This window comes from Artemia sp. Qi Xiang Cuo, chromosome 16 (assembly GCF_049724085.1).
Source record: "Artemia sp. Qi Xiang Cuo chromosome 16, ASM4972408v1, whole genome shotgun sequence".
Taxonomy (NCBI): Eukaryota; Metazoa; Arthropoda; class Branchiopoda; order Anostraca; family Artemiidae; genus Artemia; species Artemia sp. Qi Xiang Cuo.
In genome coordinates this window covers 45,235,514-45,256,234 of record NC_142809.1, presented here as the reverse complement: position 1 = coordinate 45,256,234, position 20,721 = coordinate 45,235,514, and the positions used below count along the sequence as shown (strand labels likewise).

Here is a 20,721-nt window from a genome sequence, read left to right as displayed (position 1 = left end):
GAGGGGCCCTCCTCATATAGGGAAAATTTTCTGTTCGTTTTAATTTTTAATTTTCTCCTTATTTTCAGCTGATAAACTTTTTTTATTTAGTCTTCGAAGATGGGGCTTTATATAAGAGTAGTTATGTTTTTGCCAATCTCTTTTTGAAATTATTCATCTTTTTTTTTAATGTTACAGTCAAAGCAAAATGCGTGTACATGAATAAAGGCGGAACTAGCAAACTAAACACTGTTGTTAAGTCTACAGCTAATTTAATTCAAAACTATTTTTCTCAATTTAAAATTGATGTTTTTGAAAATTGCTTTGCTTTTCTGCTTCTCTTGAGAATGAACAAATATAGTGCATTGTTCTGTGTTGTTTCACAAAGCTTTTAGGTTAAGTGTTTGTTTCATTCCAATCATCTACCTTGGTTGGTATCATTATAATGGAATATCTTAATTCGATTACCCTCAATTCTCTCTGATGCATTCTCATATTGTCACAGGGACTCGCTCTGATTAAAGGCGGATGAAAATCTCTCTTCAAACTTCTTATAGATTTTTGCCTTAAGGCGCGTTTCCGCTTTTCTACCTAAAAATAAAAGAAGAAAAAGTTAAAAAAAAATTTTTTTTTCCACAATATTGCCGAAAATTGCAAATTTTATTTTTTAAAAGACAGCCATGAACAACTTTTGTCTTTTGAGTTTTTGAATGACATTTCTGTGCTTGTTTTAAAGTCTAAAATGCTATTTTAAGTATTTGAGTATATTGGAAGATTCCACTTAAAATCTCCCGCCCTGTCAATGTGCTTCTCCGAATTGTAAGTATTTTTCTTTTTGTTACGTAGGCCTACCAAGAACCAAGTGAAGTACCAAGTACATCAAAATAAAAGAGAATTTCGTCCTTTGGACCCATTTGGTTCCATTTAGTTCCATTTATACCTGAAAAAGTTAATTTCCTAAGATTGTTTCTTCTGGGTGTTTCAAAATGATAAAGTTTTTAGGACAGTATCTTTTCGAAGTGTTGCCACGTTAAACCGCGAAGATAAATAAAGATAAACCAATCACTTCAGTTTGACAAACTTACGCCTTCAAAGACTAAACCTGAAGCTGTTTGGTGCATTTGGAGGAGCAGCAAATATTTTTTTACGACTGAAGTTACGGCTCTTCAATAGCAATGTGCTCACCATACTCCCCTACGCTAGTGAGTGCTGGAAAATGCATCAACAGCTTGAAAAGAGAATTCTTGCATTCGAATATATGTGCCTTGGGAGAATTTTAAATATAAGCTGACAACAGAGAGTTAGTAACTCTGAAGCCCGTAATAGAACTGGCCAGCCTCTCATTATGCTGTTCTTTAAAGTTCATAAGTTAGTTAAAGTTCATAAGTTATTATTAATCCAGATTCACAAACAAATAAATAAATTAAACAACACTTTCGCGCTGGAGGTTTGCGGTCGCGCGAAAGTCCACGTAACTACTCAACTATTAACTCGACTATTTACTTAAACCCTAACTAATTAATTAAAACTGTTATAAATAAACCAAAAATAAATAAACTATAACCTACATATATGAAAAAATAGATAAATAAATAAATAACTGAATCAAAAATAATAATATGTAAACAAAAACATAAAAGAAAAATGATATTAACAAATCCAGTCTCTATCACTCCTCAATCCTCAATTCCTTCTCCCCTCATCCACTCTTCCCTCCCAACCCAACCTTAGCCCTTGTCCACCTTTATCTTCCCAGCCCCCTACCTCTCCAGCTCCTCTTCCTCCCCTACCCAACCTACCAGAAGGGGAGGAAGAAGAGGTGGACATATTTAAGGCATGTACTCCACATGAAAGAAGGTCGCCCTCCTCGGAGGTGGCCGGCTTTTACCCCCCCCCCGGCGATAACCCCCTCCTCCATCGGAAAATACCCCCCCCCCTGTGGAAAATAAGGCCTTCCAAATTTTAGAATTTTTTTTTGTTTTTTTTTTTATTCCCGTAGGGGGAAGGCATTTTGGTACTTGTGGATTATGCGCCACTCATTCAAGTATACGCTGTGTAAAATTCTAGAACAAACCGGTTTTCTCGTTAGTTTTTTCGTCACTTTAGAAATTAATTTGGGCTATAGATTTGCACATTAGGGGGGTAAAGTATATCGGGTCTACTTGCAAAATGTGTTTGATACAATTATTCTGCATATTAGATATATAGATAAATAAGTGTATTTTAACAGTAGTAAAATAACGTAAATGAAAGGCATAAATAACATAAACTTTGATCAGCGATCATAATAAAACAATGAAACACTACATTAACCTAATAATAGTAATTAATACTTGGAAAAACGGCTATTGAAAAAAAAACATTTAACTTGAAAAAAACACTTAAATAAAACAAAGCATTTACTTTGTACTTTTTTTTTTTTTTTTTGCTAACAAAGTTTCCAGATACCTTGCTATTCTTCTATAATTTTTTAACGGTCTTATACATAAAAAGGATTGTTTTCTGACTTCAATCTATCCAAATACTTTTTACCCCCTCCCCCCGCCTATGTGGAAATATATAGCCCAAATTATATATTCTGTCACTCCTGTCACGCCTATCTGTCACGCCTATTCTGTCCAATATATTCTGTCACTTGTCTTTGTCTTGTTTCGCGCTAAGCTAAAAAAAAAAAAAAAAAAAAAAAAAAAAAAAAAAAAAAAAAAGAGGAAACCGGTTCTGTTCTTGAGTTTTACACAGCGTAAACTTGAGTGAGTTGCCCATGATACACAAGTAACAAAACTTCTTCCGCCTACAGAAATAAAAATAAAACTCAAATAAAATTCTCAAATTTGGAAAGCCTTCTTTTCCGTGGGGGGGGGGGGATTTTCCGGGGGTTATTTACCGGGGGGTAAAGTGTTTGGACATATTGAATTAATAAAAAAATTCTTTCTATGTATTTATACAATAAAAAATTACATAAGAATAGCGAGGTATTTGAAAACTGTGTTAACTTAAAAAAAGAATCCCAGTATAAAGTTAAATGGAGAATAATAGAACAAAAAATTAAAAAGATATAAAATATCTTTTATATGAAAAAGACTATGTCAATAAAATATGAACGGAAATAAATATAGAAACTTTTTCCACATGAAAAATTTTTCAAAGAATAGTAAAGAGCCTCCTCGTTAAACCAAAAATGAGTAAACATAAATTTGGAAAGTTTTTTAAGCGTAAAACTACCATAAATCGCAATCAAGAAATAAAATGAACCCAAAACGAACAGAAATTACAACAAATAACCTATTCAAACTCTAAATAACAACAATTAGCATGAGTAAGGGTGACAGCCCCCACACCTCCTCATGACCAGAACATAATTTGCACTTTACTGAAAACAAAATACATTTTAAGTGTTTTTGCTTTGTTGACTTTAACAAATAAAGAAGTATTAACACTATAAGTAATAGATATCAGAATATGTATATCAAACTGTCAATACACGGTTATTATTTTTTTTTTTTTTAATTAAAGTGCAAGTTATTTTCTGGTCTGAAAAAGGCATGTGTGTTGTCACCCATACTGCTTTTACTTTTTGTTCGTTTTGAGTTTGACTAGGCTGTCTATTGTAATTTCTGTTAGTTTTGGGTTTCAATTGTTTGTTAATGGTAATTTGTGGTAGTTGTACACTTGGAAGATAAGAAAAACAACCTCGTATAATTTGACAACGCTTTTGTCCGTAAAAACTTAAACAATTTAGAATTTGTTGGTTCCCAAAGCCAACTATCCTTTCAAAGGATAGCCAGACCTTCTTAACTTTTTGGTGCCATATGTTTTAGCTTAATTTTGATGCTTGTTCTCCTATACTTTTTTTTCTTCTTCAATTTTTTTTAATTTTGCACCCGCTGCTGCCAAAAATTGCAGAAGATCATGTGAAAGTTTTTTTCAACACAAATGGATTTGTGTTTTTTTTTTCTTCTATTTTTTAGGATCAGGTTTTTAAGATACCCCTGGTGTGTAAATTCCGCTTTTTCCCGTTCCTTAGCACTTTTCAATGCAACAAAAAAAAAAAAAAACTCAAATAAGAGTTTCAAATTTAGAAACCTTATTTTCTAAAGGGGGGAGGATATTTTCCGAGAGGGTATTTTAAAAGGAAGGGGTACATTCCGTGAGGGGTATTTTTCGTAGGGGGGGGGGGAATTTTCCGGGGGGATTAAACACCCCTCCATTCACTATATTCATTTATGTTATTTTACTGTGTTCATGGCCGTATCTTTGCCTTTAAAATACACTTATTTATCTACCTATCTAATATGCAGAATAATTGTACCAAGCATATTTTGTATGCAGACTCGCTATACTATTGGCACGGGTAAATGGCGGGAGTAAGTATGACTCTCTTATTGAACAAATGCTTGTGTGTTAGTTTTTGGAAAGGCACACCTGCCCAGAGTCTCAGGCTGGTTGACCAAGAATTTAAAATTGATTTAGGACCATTAGATTGCCTTTAATTAGAGACAAACAAGGCACGCCCGCCTATGGTCTAAGGAAGGTTGACCAAGAAATTAGAGTTGACAGAGGACCATTAATTTGCCTGGAATAACATGCAGATTCGAATCAAAAGATTCATAGGAAGCGATTGTATTTTAATGTAAATTTTCTCTTGTATATTTGATTTTCTCTTCCTTTGAATCTTTTGATTCGAATCTGCATGTTATGCTGAGGATGGCCCTTCGACATAGGGTCGGAATATACAGTTTGGAATTCCACTATTCTGTTGTTCTACTTGTTGTTTGTTTTTTATTATTTGAAGGATGAAAGAAAACCTAGTTTCTTGATTTAAGAGATAACTTGGGATGATTTCTTTCTTTTATAGTTTAGGTATTGTAGTTTTAAGCTTGTTTTTAAACTACAAATAATTTTTTTCAATCTTTTTTTACATTTGAAGATCCTATCTTAAGGTTCTCGTCTTATAAATATTTTTCTTCGAATTGTTAGAAACATTTTTTTTCAGCTAACGATTATGTTTTGAATGTTCAGAATTGAGTCAACGGAAATTGTTAGTAAGAATTGGACCGCTGAAACAGGAATTGAATTAGATACTAGACCGTGTTCTTGGTGACTATAAAGATGTCTGGACGAAGATGTGGTCCTTAGATTATTAAAGCTGTTGAGTCTGAATACTTAAATTCTACTGGAGATGGGAAAGCTAGAAATGACTTTAGAAAAAATATAAATGTTTTTATTTTTACAACTTTAATAAATCAAACAATATTAACATTTTGATTGCTAAATATCAGTATATGTATATTAAACTGACAATTCACATTCATTTGTATTTTTTCAGTAAACTGCAAATTATGTTCTGGCCTTGGAAAGGCATAGGAGTTTTGAGCCCTACTCATGTTAATTTCTGCTCGTTTTGAGTTTCACTCGGTTATTTATTGTAATTTCTGTTCGTTTTGGGTTTCATTTATTTATCGATTCTGATTTGTGGTAGTTTCACGCTTGGTAGATTATTTGATTTTATTTTTGCTCATTTTGGTTTAATGGAGGTCTTTACTTTTCTTTGAACAAGTTGTTTTGTGGAAAAGTCTTTTTAATTAATTTCTGTTCGTTTTATAATGACATAGTCTTTTCAGGGAAGAAGGAAATAATACTTTAAATCTTTTCGTTTTTTTTAAGACTTTATAGTTTGGCCTGCTATTTATATGTTGGAGAATGATTTTTACCGATTTTTAACAACATACACCCTTTTAAAAATCTGGACACAAATAGTAGTGTTCAATTTAGTTTCATACCTACTCTAGTTGAAAACTTGTACCATTCAAGTAGGAAACTCGATACCATTCGCAAAAAAAATCTGTTTACTTTCTTTGATAGCTTGGATACACTTACGCTATTTTGATTTGGTTAAATTTTAAGAGCAGAAGTAGCCCCGGAAATTTGAGTTGTTCTTGAGATACTGCTGAGATGCCTTATTGGGAATTAGCATTAACACAGTGCATTTTGATTTATTTTTAAGGTAACATTTAGTTTTTAAACATAATGGGCAAATGGGAGTGTGGGCTTGGGAAGGGGATTACTTGTCCTCCAATCCCCTTCGACTATTAAAAAGGGGATTAGCCCTTTCACTTTCTATAAAAAAAAATTATATGCCCCCAGGGCATAACTTACAATCCTTGCCCTGAGGGCTGTGGGGGGGGGGGAGTTTGATCCTCAAAAATATAATTTCTGGACTTTTTAACTACATCGAACAAATGGCTATCTCAAAATTTGAATTGAATTTGTTTGGAGAAAAGGTGGGTGTGAAAGGGGTGTTAGGCCTACTTATCCTCCAGTCACTTTCGACTATTAAAAAGGGCAAAAGCCCTTCTATTTTCCAATCGAATGAGCCCTTTTTGAAGTTTCTACAACATCACTATATAAAAAACTTATATGTCCCAAGGGCATAACTTACAACCCTTGGCCTGAGGACTCTGAGGGGGGTTATCATCCTCAAATACCTTATTTCTAGAACTTTAAACTACGTTGAACAAAATGGCTATTAAAAATGTTGATTGAATGTGTTTGGGGGAAAGATCAGCGTGAGAGAAGGGTTAGTTGCCCTTCAATCACTTTCGACTATTAAAAAGGGCACTAGCCTTTGAATTCCAATCGAATGAGCTTTTTTTCAAGTTTCTACGGTAAAAAGCTTTCAATAAAAACCCTATATGCCCCCAGTGCATTACTTACAACCCTTACCCTGAGGATTGTTGAGGGAGTGACCTCCTCAAAGATATAATTTCTGGTCCTTTCAACTACTTTGAACAAAATGGTCATCTCAAAATTTTAATTGGATATGCCTGGATAAATGGTGGGCGTGGAAGGGGTGTTAATTGCTTACCAATCACTTTTGACTACTAAATAGGGCACTAGCCATTTCAATTTCCAATCAAATGAGCCCTTTTAAAGTTTCTACGACAATGCTTAAAAAAAAAACCTTATATGCCCCCCGGGTATAACTTGGAACCCTTGCCCTGAGGACTGTGGGGAGGGGTTTGTCATCCCCAAAGACCTAATTTCCAGAACTTTCAACTACGTTGAACAAAATGGATATCTCAACATTTAGATTGGATGCATTTGGGGAAATGCTGGGCGTGAAAGGCGGGTTAGTTGCCCTCCAATCACTTTTGACAATTAAAAAGGGCACTAGCCCTTTGAATTTACAATTGAATGAACCTTTTTTGAAGGGCTCTTATTCTAGACTTTCGTCTAGAATAAGACGAAAGTCTTATTCTAGTTTAACGGCCCTTGTGTTTCAGCAGTTGTTTTGGAAGAATTCTCGGATAAATGCAGAATTAGCTCTAAGGGAGAGACGATAGGAGGGTGGAGGTAGAAATCCATATATAATCCTCAGGGCCGCATCCAAGACTTTTGGTTGGGGGGGGGGAAGGGCTTTGAAACAGACCCGGTCACCTGGATCAGAATTCCATTCTGAAAGAGAGGAGCTAGATTTGCAAGCAAATACTGTTGAAGAAATTCTTGATGACTGAAAGTGACTGAATGTTCCGCTTTTATAATCCAGTGCTTAGTTAATCAAAGTCATCAAATGTTAGAAATCTCATTTTTAATTGTAATCGGTACTTTTATCATAGGCAGCGCAATACCGCTGCCTAAGTAAAGAAAGATGTTGGCAAAATGTATTATTTTTTTTCCATAATAGGGCACTTTCTACTGAAGGACCTGTCGTAGAAACTTCGAGAAGGGCTCATTCGATTGGAATGGCTAGTGCCCTTTTTAATAGTGAAAAGTGATTGGATGGCAGCCAACACCCCTTTCACGCCCACCATTTCCCCAAACACATCCTATCAAAATTTTGCGATAGCCCTTTTGATCAGCGTAGATGATTTCCAGATAGAAATTATGTTTTTGAGGAGTACACTCCCCCACAACTCTCAGGGCAAGGGTTGTAAGTTATGCTCTGGGGGCATATAAGGTTTTTATAGAAAGCTTATTCGTAAAAACTTCAAAAAGGACTCATTCGATTGGAAATTGAAAGGGCTAGTGACATTTTTAATAGTTGAAAGTGATTGGAGGGCAAATAACCCCCCTCTCTTGCCCACCATTTCCCCAAACATATGCAATCAAAATTTTAAGATAGCCTTTTTTTCAACGTAGCTGAAAGTTCTGGAAATTATGTCTTATGGGATAACAAATCCCCCACATCCCTCAGGGCAAGGGTTGTAAGTTATGCCCTGGGGGCATATATGGTTTTTATAAATAACTTTTTCGTAGAAACTTCAAAAAGGGCTCATTCAATTTGAAATTGAATGGGCTAGTACCTTTTTTAATAGTCGAAAGTAATTGGGGGGCAACTAACCCCCCTCTAACGCCCACCATTCCCCTGAACACATTCAATCAAAATTTTGAGATAACCTTTTTGTTCAACGTTGTTGAAAGGTCCAGAAATGTCCCAGGGCAAAGATTGTAAGTTGTGCCCTGGGGGCATATAAGGTTTTTATATAAAGTAATATCGTAGAAACTTCAAAAAGGGCTCATTCAATTGGGAATTGAGAGGGCTAGTGCACTTATTAATTGTCAAAAGCGATAAAAAAAAAGAGGCTCAGTCTTTTTCCTTGAAAAAGACTTTGTCAATATATAACGAACAGAAATTAATTAAAAAAAACTTTTTCCCCAAAATAAGTTTTTCAATAAAAGAAAGAACTCCATTAAACCAAAAATGAACAAAAATAAAACCAAATAATCTACCAAGCATACGACTACCACAAATCAGTATCAATAAATAAATGAAGCTCAAAACAAACAGAAATTAAAATAAATCATTGAGTCAAACTCAAAACGAGCAGAAATTAATATGAGTAGGGTTCTAAACCCATATGTTTTCTTAAAGCCAGAATATAATTTGCACTCTACTGAAAAAAATTCTTCTAGATGTTTAGATTTTTAAAACTTTAAGAAATCGAAAATTAATTAATATTTTAAGAATAAATATTAGCATATGTATATTAAACTGACAATGTACATTTTTTTCAGTAAATTCATTTGTATTTCTCCAGTAAAGTACAAATTAAATTCTGGGTTTTAGAAAGCATAGGGGTTTATCTATTGATACTGATTTGTGGTAGTTGTATGCTTGGTTGATTATTTGGTTCTATTTTTGTTCATTTTTGGTTTATTGGAGTTCTTTACTTTTTAAAAAAAACTTATTTTGTGGAATAAGTTTTTTTAATTAATAGTACACAAAAATCCGTATCATTTATGTATATATAATGTGTATTTTTTTCGAAGGTTTATACCAAGATAAACTATAATTTTAATAATCAGTTTTGCCGTTAAATTGACAAGGCATGTTGTTGTTTTTTAAATGTTTGTTTCTATTGTTCTAATTTTCCCCACTGTCGACTAATATCACATAGGCTGTCCGAATCCCTTTTTCTCTGCTTGGATTCAATGAGCTTTGCGAGTCATCAGTTTCAGTCCTACGCAAGCTATGATGGTAAAAGTTAAAGTAGGTTAGATTATGTTAGGTTAGGTTAAATTTGATTATAAATATCAGAAATGGGTTAAAAAACTAACCTAAGCAAAACTAACCTAACCTGTCATCATCAAACTTTGCATTAGACTGGCAAAGCTGACTGAACCCAAGGAGAAAATAGATATTGCGGACATTCACCGGTGAATGTCGACTTTCACCAATTTCGGATATTCACGGTAACATACATATCACGGCCGTAGCCAGGGGGGGGGGTTACCCGGTTTGACCCCCCCCCCCCGAAATTTTTGACCGACTCGAAAATAAGTCGAAAATTAGTAAAACCTAGGTAAAAATCAGTAAAATTAGTCGGAAACTGAGTAAAAAATTAGTAACCCCCCCCCCCCCAAAAAAAAAGTCAAAATTAGTAAAACCCCCCTGAACAAAAATCCTGGATACGGCCCTGATACATATATAAAAGAAAAAACGCCCACTGAATATTCTTTCGTTTTATATTTGGAACTATAATCTTCAAAATTTGTTTTCAATCTAACCAGCCCATTTTTTCTTTTTTGGAAATTGATAGGAAATACTTCAATGTCTGAGTGTCATTACTACGCTGTCAAACATAGTTCAGCCCTTTCTTGCGGGACCATTTGAAATGGGGGTTGTTTTGTTTGCTTTGAGCGTGCTTGCCATTTTTAACATCCTGACTGATTGAATCTAGCTACTCGATAAAAGATTTGCTTTTCAGCTGTCATTTCTCGTGTGGAATTGATGATTGTAATCTTTTTGCTTGATTTTCAGCGATTTTTAAATAGAAAGACATCAAAGGCTTACAAAAATTGCCCAGTAGCCTGATATATAACTTAACAGTTAAGAAGAATAAAATTTTTACAGACTAACTTATAACAGTGTTATGCTGTTGCTATTCATTGTTTATAAGAGGTTGTTATTCGCCTGGATGGTTTTTGAAAGATTGGTGTGTAGGCTAATACTTTGGCTGTGACCAACGCCGTACCCAGGTTTTTTTTGGAGGGGGTCTTACTAAAAAAAAACTTTCGGGGGGGGGGGGGAGGGGGTTTACACAGAACAACCTCAAAAACGCATACAACATTTTTTTATATCCATTTTTGTTACGTTTTTACGAGTCAGACAAACATTTCGGGGGGGGGGGTCAACCCCCTAACTCCCCCTCTGGGTACGGCTTTGTCTGTGACACACTGTTATATATTCTCTTCAGGAAAATAAGAATTTATTTTGATCTGATTTGTGTTAGTCGATCTTCCAAGAAAACAAAAAACAGACAAATCTTTTATCGAGTACCAGATTCAATCAGTCAGGACGTTAAATTGGCAAGCACGATCAAAGCATACAAAATAATCCCCATTTCGAATGGTCCCGAAAGACAGGGGTGAACTAAGTTTGATAGCGTACAAATGATACTCTGAAAGTGAAGTATTTCCACTCAATTTCTATAAAAAAGAAGGGAATGGGTTGCATGGATTGAAGATAAATTTTGAGGATTTAATTTTCGAATAAGAAATTATATAAAAAATCATTGGGAAGTTTTGCTTTCTATATCCATACATATATGGGAGATTAGTAGTGGTGAAAATAAAAAATGACAGAAATAAAGGCTTTGGGAAATCAAACCCCTTGGCTTATTTGTTTAAGTAGTACGATATATTATTCTGTAAAACTGTCTTCTTTTTTCCAGTCCACCAATTTTAATGCATTGTTAGAAATCGGTAAAGGTCTACACCTCCGCGATGTTTACGGAAAGTGTGGTTCTCAGGCCGGATTGACTAATATGACATTACATTTGAGAAAGCCGTGTATAATTCTTCACACTTGGGAACAAAAAGGATGGTTTCACCTAGTTATTGACCTAGTCAGCAGTGTGTGAGTTGAAGTTGAGTTTTATACAGGGTATGTCCGGAAAGTAATAGGACTAATTTTCTTTCGCCATGACTGTACTTCGGAGCGTGCACGCTCCGACTAGATTCGGTAAAGGGCTTTCCCAGCTAACAAACGAGCTACTGGCAGGGTTGCCAACTGGACATATTTTATGTCCAAAGGACATATTTCTATGTGCCTGGACATAATGACATAATAGGGCAGAAAATGGACACATTTTAGACATTTGGAACATGAAGTGGACACATTTTCCAAATTTATGCCGTAAAAACAAATTACTTTCATAAAAAAAATGTCACTCATTACCAAATGAGTGCTGAGACTTATATCTACTTATTTTTAAGCTTTGTATTGTATTTTCTGGGGTTGCTTGGTCTTCCCTGAAGCAAACTTTTTGAAAATGCCTTCAAAATTCTTTCACCTATAAATGGTATTATTTGCCATGATTTTTACTCGCCACGGTCAAGATAAAGGACAAGTTGTCGCCTTTTTCAGATTCAGATTACTTCCGAACATCACACAAAAAGCTCAATGAAAAGTTAACAAAATGAAACCTTTCGATTGTTGATGGTCTGAAATCAAAACTAAAGCCAAGTTGTCCAACACCCAGGGTAAATTCATTCAGTTTGAAAATTCTCGTCATGGGAAAGGAGCTGAGAGAAATTTAAGTAAGTAAAATTTAATGTTAGGTGAAATAGGTCAATTATATATATATATATATATATATATATATATATATATATATATATATATATATATATATATATATATATATATATATATATATATATATATATATATATATATATATATATATATATATATATATATATATATATATATATATATATATATATATATATATATATATATATATATATATATATATATATATATACAGGGTGTTCCAAAATGGTTGACCCCATTCTAAATGCCCATATCTCGGAAACTACTCGATGGATCTTAATGAAACTAAATACACTTTATGTTGAAGGTCATATGTTTTATTGGTTAAATTTACAAAAATAAGTACAAATATTTGTTGGTTCTAAGACAGATTTTTATAAATGTTCAATATGAGCGCCACCTGTGACTCTGCAAACGTCGAGTCGGTATTCGAGCTCTTGCCAAACTCGCTGTAGCATGTCTTTGGTAACAGTCTCCAGTGCAGCTTTAATTCTCTGTTTCAGTTCTTCAATGTTAGCTGGAAGAGGAGGTACGAAGACTAGTCTTTTCACATAACCCCAGAGGAAAAAATCACACAGCGAAAGGTCGGGTGATTGTGGTGGCCATTTCAGAAGCAAATCGTCTTCTTCACTACCTCGACCGATCCCTCTCTGGCAGAACCTCATTGAGGTAGGCTTGTACATTGAGCTTCCAGTGAGGTGGAGCCCCATCCTGCTGAAAAATGAAACTTTTGTCTTCATTTTCTATGAGTTGATCAATTAGCCAATTCTGAAGCATTTGAAGATAAACATCTCTGTTCACATTTCTTCGAAGACAAATGGCCTAAAAACTTTTTTCTTGGATATTGCACAAAACACATTAACTTTTGGTGAGTCCTTCTCGTGTTCAACTGTGTCTTGAGGATTTTCTTCGCCCCAAATGTAAACATTATGTTTATTAACTTTGCCACTCGAGTGAAACGTGGATTCATCACTAAAGACTAGCCGATCATCGAAATCGTCTTCTTCGAGTTTATCTAGCATGTCAATACAAAATTCTTTACGTTTTCGCTTATCACCTTCCCTCAAGGCCTGAACGAGCTGAAGCTTTTAAGGCTCAAATCGCAATCGTTTCCTCAGAATTCGCCAAACTGTTGTTTGTGGAATGTGGGTTTCCACACTTGCTCTTCTAACACTCTTCCGAGGACTACGCAGGAAGGCTTCACAAGCGTACTCCACTGTCTCTGCTGATGTTGATGGCTGTCCTGGCGATGTAAATATGCATAAGCAGCCGTTTTCTTAAAATTTTTGGTGCCAAGTCCTAATTTGTTTTATAGTTGGTGTTTTCTTTGCAAATTTTGTGAAGAAAGCACTCTGTAGTGTATTAGGTGACTCAGTCCGAGCGTATTCTAAGACGCAATACGCTTTTTCTTTTGAATTGCACGGCATATCTTAATCTGAGGATAAAGAAATATCAAACATTACACACAAAAACGTGAAACGTTTCTATACAAGCTGTGAGAATTTGAGGTCATTCCAGCATAGATTGCCAAAGTTATGGGACTACAAAATGGGGTAAGCCATTTTGGAACACCCTGTACATATATATATATAATATATATATATATATATATATATATATATATATATATATATATATATATATATATATATATATATATATATATATATATATAATATATATATATATATATATATATATATATATATATATATAATATATATATATAATATATATATATATAATATATATATAATATATATATATAATATATATATATAATATATATAATATATATAATATATATATATAATATATATATATATAATATATATATATATATATATATATATAATATATATATAATATATATACATATATATATATATATATATATATATATATATATATATATATATATATATATATATATATATATATATATATATATATATATATATATATATATATATATATATATATATATATATATATATATATATATATATATATATATATATATATATAGGTAATTTTTTGCAGTTCATATTACTGACATACGAATAAAGTAAACATACCACTCGATGCCTTTTTTTATGCTCTTTCCAAATAGAAGAATCATTTTTGTCGGATATGAATTTTACCCCCACCCCTATATATACCAATTCAGTGTATATATTTGCACATTAGGGGGGGGGGAGGTGGGTGTAAATTTTATTTCTGATGTAAATAAGAGGTTTTTCTTCCAAAAAAATTAGTTGTCAATTCAAAAAATTTAGTTTTATATCATAAAACCACTTATTGAAAGATTACCTGATTGCTTTGTGGTTAAACCATCCCGTTGGGCATTAGACTTGCCTGTATTGTGTAAGTATGAAAAGCATTGTCAAATTTAAATTATTTCCGCTTATTTTTTCATGGTTCAGTGTGGCAACATTAGTGAGATTTTTCGCGTGGCTCTTTAACTTCATGATTTTGTAACAACCAAAATAAAAAACCGTAGAAAATCCTGGTTTAAGGTATGGATAAACCCAAGATGGAGCCATGAGGAAATTTTTTTTTTAATTTTGATGTCATTGGTACTTGAACCCATATTGTTCGAGATATTAGAGATGTTCCCAAAATGAGGTTTTACGCTACTTCCTAAAGTGTTTTAAAAGTAACCTTAAGTGAAAGTAGCCTTATTATAAAATGTAACTAAATTTTACGGTTGTGATTTGTCGACTGTGAGGTTTAAATGATACTGTTGAAACTGATGTTAAGGTATAAAGATCATATTCAATTTTCAAAAGATGTCGACTGAAAGTTCGATTTTTAGTTGTTTATTTTACTATAAACAAAATATTTTCAATTAGATTTTTTTTTTTTTTTTAATTAATTCACGAGCAAACAAAATTGTACTTTATACAATTTTGGGAGCTTCATCTTAAACACGCAATATTAAGGTCATGCTAATACTGTTTACTAAAGGCATGTACTATTTCAGAAACCTGTCTACTCATTAGGTTAATAACCTTAAATTTTCGAAAGGCTCTCGCTGGGACTATAAAATTCTCCTTTTCTGGAAATGCAGTTCGGTCTTGATTCAGTTAGCTCAACTTTCAATGCACTAGGGAAATTAAGATCTCTATATCAAAAATTTCTTGCTTTTGCTTGAAAAACTTTAGATTCTTTTTTCAAATAATTGGTTGTTATCAGATGAAAGGTCAACCTTGTCATTTTTAGTTTTTCTTTCCCTAGTAGAAATTCTGATGTTCTGTTATCCACCTTTTAAATTATCGAGACCATACTCTTCTCTAGACATCTTAATTATCATTAGAAATATGGTTCAGCATGCTATTTAGGCTATATATCAAAAGCTTTCAGATCATTTGAAGAGATACTTCCATGTTTCTTTGATTGGAAAAAGTCTCATAGAAAGTGACTCTGCAGTACAAAGATAAACAATGATGTCAAATATGACATTATCATTACGATGATATCAAGCGAATTAGTTAGAAGTAATATAAACCTTCTATATAAAATATACTTTAGATTCTTCCGTTTTTGCAAATGTCTTCTGCAATTGCTGCTTTGGACTCGCAACCGGAACATTTCGAGTAGATATGGCGTTTTTAATATCAAACAGTTCGTGGTAACGAACTGTAAGTAAGGAGCGACCCGGCTCAATAGTAACCGAAATTCAAAAACCGGAATTTGGATACCCATAGGTACATCAATAGAATCAGATTTTTATGCTGATTTCAAATATATGAGTTTCATTAAGTTTAGTTTTAACCATCAAAAGTTACGCGCCTAAAAAAATTTGCCTTATATTCAAAAAAAGGGGGAGACACCCCCAAAAAGTCATAGAACTTAAATGAAAATCACATCATCAGATTCAGCGTATCAGAAAACCCTACTATAGAGGTTTCAAGCTCCTAGCTGCAAAAATGTGGAATTTTGTATTTTTTGTCAGAAGAAAGATCACGGATGCGTGTTTTTTTTGTTTGTCTGTTTGTTTGTTTGTTTTTTTTTTTGTTTTTTTTTTTTCCAATGGGTGATCGTATCGATCCAGTAGTCCTAAAATATCGTAAGAGGGCTCATTTGAACGGAAATTAAAAGTTCTAGTGCCCTTTTTAAGTGACCAAAAAATTGGAGGGCAACTTGGCCCCTCCCACGCTTATCTTTTTCCCATAGTCACCCAATCAAAAATTTGAGATAGCCATTTTGTTCAGCATAGTCGAAAATCTAATAAATATGTATGCCTTTGAGGATGACTTAATCCCCCGCAGTTCCCTGGGGAAGGGCTGGAAGTTATGAACTTTGCCAATTGTTTACATATAGCATTGGTTAATGGGAAGTATAAAGACGTTTCAGGAGGGATTTTTTTCTGATGGGGGGGTGTCGGAGGAGGGGTTATGGGTGAGGATCCTTCCATGGAGGATATTTCCTTGGGGGAAGGGCCATTTCTATGACGGGGGCGCCGGATTTCCCAGCATTATTTAAAAATCAATCTGAAATTAAATAAAAAAACTAGTTTTTTCAACTGAAAGTAAGGAGCAACATTAAAACAAACAGAAATTATTACGTATATAAGGGGGTTCGCCCCCTAGTCAATACTTCGCCCTTTTCGCTAAAGTTTTTTTAGTACTTTCAAAAGAGCTATCTATTCTAATTAACCGGCCTTTGTGTTTCAGGGGTTTGTGATTCGAACAAGATTCGAACTTAGCGTAAAGAGCAAGGTATCGAATAGGGGGCTAGCTCGCTAATATACGTAATAAAACATACGAATATAGAAGTTTGTTACGTAAGTTAATTCGTAAGTCACGTCAGAACAGAATTTCGAGAAAGCCATTTAGCCAAAAAAGTAAATTTAATATGCAAATTTCGTTTTAATTATTCATGTATGGTGAGCCAAAATCAAAGCTGCAATTATTCAAAAACGTTCAGAAATCAAATAAAAAAACAAGTTTTTTTTTAAATTGAAAGTAAGGAGCGACATTAAAACTTAAAACGAACAGAAATGATTCCGTGTATGAAAGGGGTGTCCCCTTCTCAATACCTCGCTCTTTACGCTAAAGTTTGAATCTGTCACACAACTTTATTTTTTAAAACAATAAAAAACTTTAGCGTAAAGAGTGAGGTATTGAGGAGGGGACAGCCCCTTTCATATACGGAATAATTACTGTTCGTTTCAAGTTTTAATGTCACTCCTTACTTTCAGTTAAAAAAAACTTGTTTTTTTTAATTTAATATTTCTTCGAAAATGGACCTGCTTGTGGGCAGGTTATGTAAGCGTCGAGAAAATATTGTCGACTTTGCATTTATCAATTGTGTTGCCTAAGTAGCTGAGATGTTATTTGTTTTTTGTGAGGTTTTTGTTGTTTATTGTTTCCATTTTTATTTTATTTTTCTTATTTTTGTACTCCTCTCAGTGCATTTCATGCATGTAAAGAGGGTTGACATAGTTTATTATTATTATTTAGAAATAAAATAAGAAAGACCGTCTTGAACTCAGCAATTAAAACTCTTGGAAATAGAGGTTGAATTCAATAAAATTTAGGAAAACCTAATATAATAATGTATGAACAAGCTTATCATCGTAGTAATCCTTTTGATTTGATTCATGTTAAGCCATTATTCTTTTTTTAACTCTCTGTTGGATTTATGTTCTAGTTCTATACAAGAAAAAGAATATGCATTTTAGTTGTTTGGAAGGATTAACTAGGGGCAGTTAGTTTCAGATATCGTGGGTGTGACGCCCAAGTGGTTACAACTTAAACTTTCCTACTTCTGAGACTATTAACCAAAATCGTTTGTTAAGCTATTCTCATAGGGAGAATCAAGAGGACAATGTATGTGTTAACACTCATTGATCTTCCTGGTGTAAGTCCTCCTATTCGTCATCGTTTTGTGGACAGCATAGCAAATCGGTTTAGGTAATTACATCGGAAGCGTGAAAATAGCAGATATGACCTTTAGGTTCAATAGCAGATATGACCTCTCGCAGATCAATGTGTTAACACTCATTGATCCTCCTCATGTAAGTCCTCCTATTCGTCATCCTTTCGTGGACAGCATGGCAAATCGGTTTTGGTAATTACATCGGAAGCGTGAAAATAGCAGATATGACCTTTAGGTTCAGTAGCAGATATGACCTTTAGGATCAATGTGTTAACACTCATTGATCCTCCTAATGTAAGTCCTCATATTTGTCATCCTTTTGTGGACAGCATGGCAAATCGGTTTTGGTAATTACATCGGAAGCGTGAAAATAGCAGACATGACCTTTAGGTTCAATAGCAGATTTGACCTTTAGTATCAATGTGTTAACACTCATTGATCCTCCTCATGTAAGTCCTCCTATTCGTCATCCTTTCGTGGACAGCATGGCAAATCGGTTTTGGTAATTACATCGGAAGCGTGAAAATAGCAGATATGACCTTTAGGTTCAGTAGCAGATATGACCTTTAGGATCAATGTGTTAACACTCATTGATCCTCCTAATGTAAGTCCTCCTATTCATCATCCTTTTGTGGACAACATAGCAAATCGGTTTTGGTAATTACATCGGAAGCGTGAAAATGCCAGATATGACCTTTAGGTGTAGCAGTGACGATGCACAGTTTGTGGGGGAAGAAATATGAGATGAGAGGCGTTCACGAGCAGTGGTGGTTCTGGCTTCCCTTGTGCCTGGGGAAAAATCTTGAGTAGTGCCCCCTCCCCTGTCTCCAAAAAATTTCAGGCCAAATTTTAACAAACTTATCATTTATTAAAACAATTGTTTTCAATTTATTTTTGAATTATTAATACTTTAATTTAGTTATTATTATTTAAATATTTTTTGTTTGTTTTTAATTAATTAATAGTTTGTCAATTACTTTCATTTATCAACTGTGCTCTCTACTTTCTTTTAATAAAATAAAATTTCAAAAATTACAAGATGATTGTAACCGTTGGATTAGTTATTTGAAATTTTGCGCCTGTAAAATTTCTGCGCCCGGGGCAAGTGTACTGTCTGTCCTCCTCCTAATACCCCTCTATTCACAAGACTTCTTTAAACCGTTAAGAATTTGTTATTTTCTCGGAGCCCTATATATTAATATTTTTTTCCTTATTACCTTATTTATTTGTTTTATCGTAAAATTTATCATGCTTGGACAACAGCAATAAAATTAGAAGTTCGGAATTTCTTAACTTAGAACACAATACCTTAGCAATATTTTTCGGACGGGCCGTTTAAAAACACGCTGAATGTTAAACATGTTGTTTTTCTAGGATGGTTTTGTGTTTCGACTCAGAATTGCTTACCCTCGGGAAGTCAATTTGGCCCGAACATTCAAAGATACCGATGGAGTTCTGAAGCAGCGTGATACAGAGTTCTCAATTCAGCTAGAGAAAGACACAGTGATTCTTCCCAAGTTGTCTGCCGCTCTTTATGGGTAAGTGAACTTCATTGCGGGTGTTCCTCAGTTGTACGAGGCGCGTTTTTTAAGTAAGTACCGTTTTACGATTACGCCGCCACAGTGCTACTGTCGCCGTTCTGCGCATGCACGCTGGTTACCTACATCTCTTGTCTACGCACTGACGCCATTACAGTCTGACTTTTAATTGCATACGTTGTTTACTGAGTGTTTAAGATGCCTCCGACAATCGTGAGTCCCGCCGATTGTGAAGTACGGGCAGTTATACGATTTCTTAGGGCTAAAGGCGTAAAACCGATCGATATTCATCGTGAGATCTGTGAAGTTTACGGACAAAACATTATGAGTGATGGAATTGCAAGGAAATGGGTGAGAGCATTTAAAGATGGCCGCACAAATGTGCATGATGAAGAACGGAGTGGGCGTCCTTCGGTCTTTGATGAAGATTTGGTGCAAAAAGTGGAAGAAAAAGTGAGAGAAAACAGACGCTTTACAATTTCATCAATGTGCGACTGGTTTCCTCAATATTCTCGTAGTGTTTTGTTTCGCATTGTGACTGAGAACTTGAATTACCGGAAATTGTGTTCACTTTGGTTTCCAAAAATATTGATGGATTTGCATAGAATCCCACGTTTAGGCAGGGCATTGACTTTCCTTGAGCGATACCACAATGAAGGTGAAAATTTTTAAGACCAAATTGTTACTGGTGACGAAAAATGGGGGGCCTACGTCACACCAGAATTAAAAAAACAATCCGTGGAATGGCGACATCCATCATCACCCAAAAAACTGAAATTTAAGCAAACAATTTCTGCCCGGGAAATTTCACTTTTTTGGGTGTTGATTAATGTCGCCATTCCCTGGATTGTTGTTTTGATTCTCACCCATTTCCTTACCATTCCATCACTCATAATGTTTTGTCCGTAAACTTCACAGATCTCACGATGAATATCGATCGGTTTTACGCCTTTAGCACTAAGAAATCGTATAACCGCCTGTACTTCACAATCGGCGGGACTCACGATTGTCAGAGGCATCATAAACACTCAGTAAACAACGTATACAATTAAAAATCAGACTGTAATAGCGTCAGTGCGTAGACAAGAGATGTAGGTAACCAGCGTGCATGCGCAGAACGGCGACCGTAGCACTGTGGCGGCGTAATCGTAAAACGGTACTTACTTAAAAAACATGCCTCGTACAAGATAAAATGTCCAATCTTCATTAATACTTTTTAGAAAGGAAGCTTTATCTTGAAATAAGTCGTCGCATATG

General features: G+C 34.3%; 1 protein-coding gene across 1 annotated transcript in view; it reads left to right on the top strand.

Annotated features, from left to right (window-relative positions):
* Positions 1-20,721, top strand: part of Mat89Ba (nucleolar protein 6 Mat89Ba) — a 466,793-nt gene that overhangs the window by 274,839 nt on the left and 171,233 nt on the right. Inside the window, exon 15 of the mRNA XM_089102007.1 lies at positions 19,301-19,464. Within this exon, the coding sequence (XP_088958133.1) occupies positions 19,301-19,464 (164 nt within the window). The remainder of the gene's footprint in view (positions 1-19,300; positions 19,465-20,721) is intronic.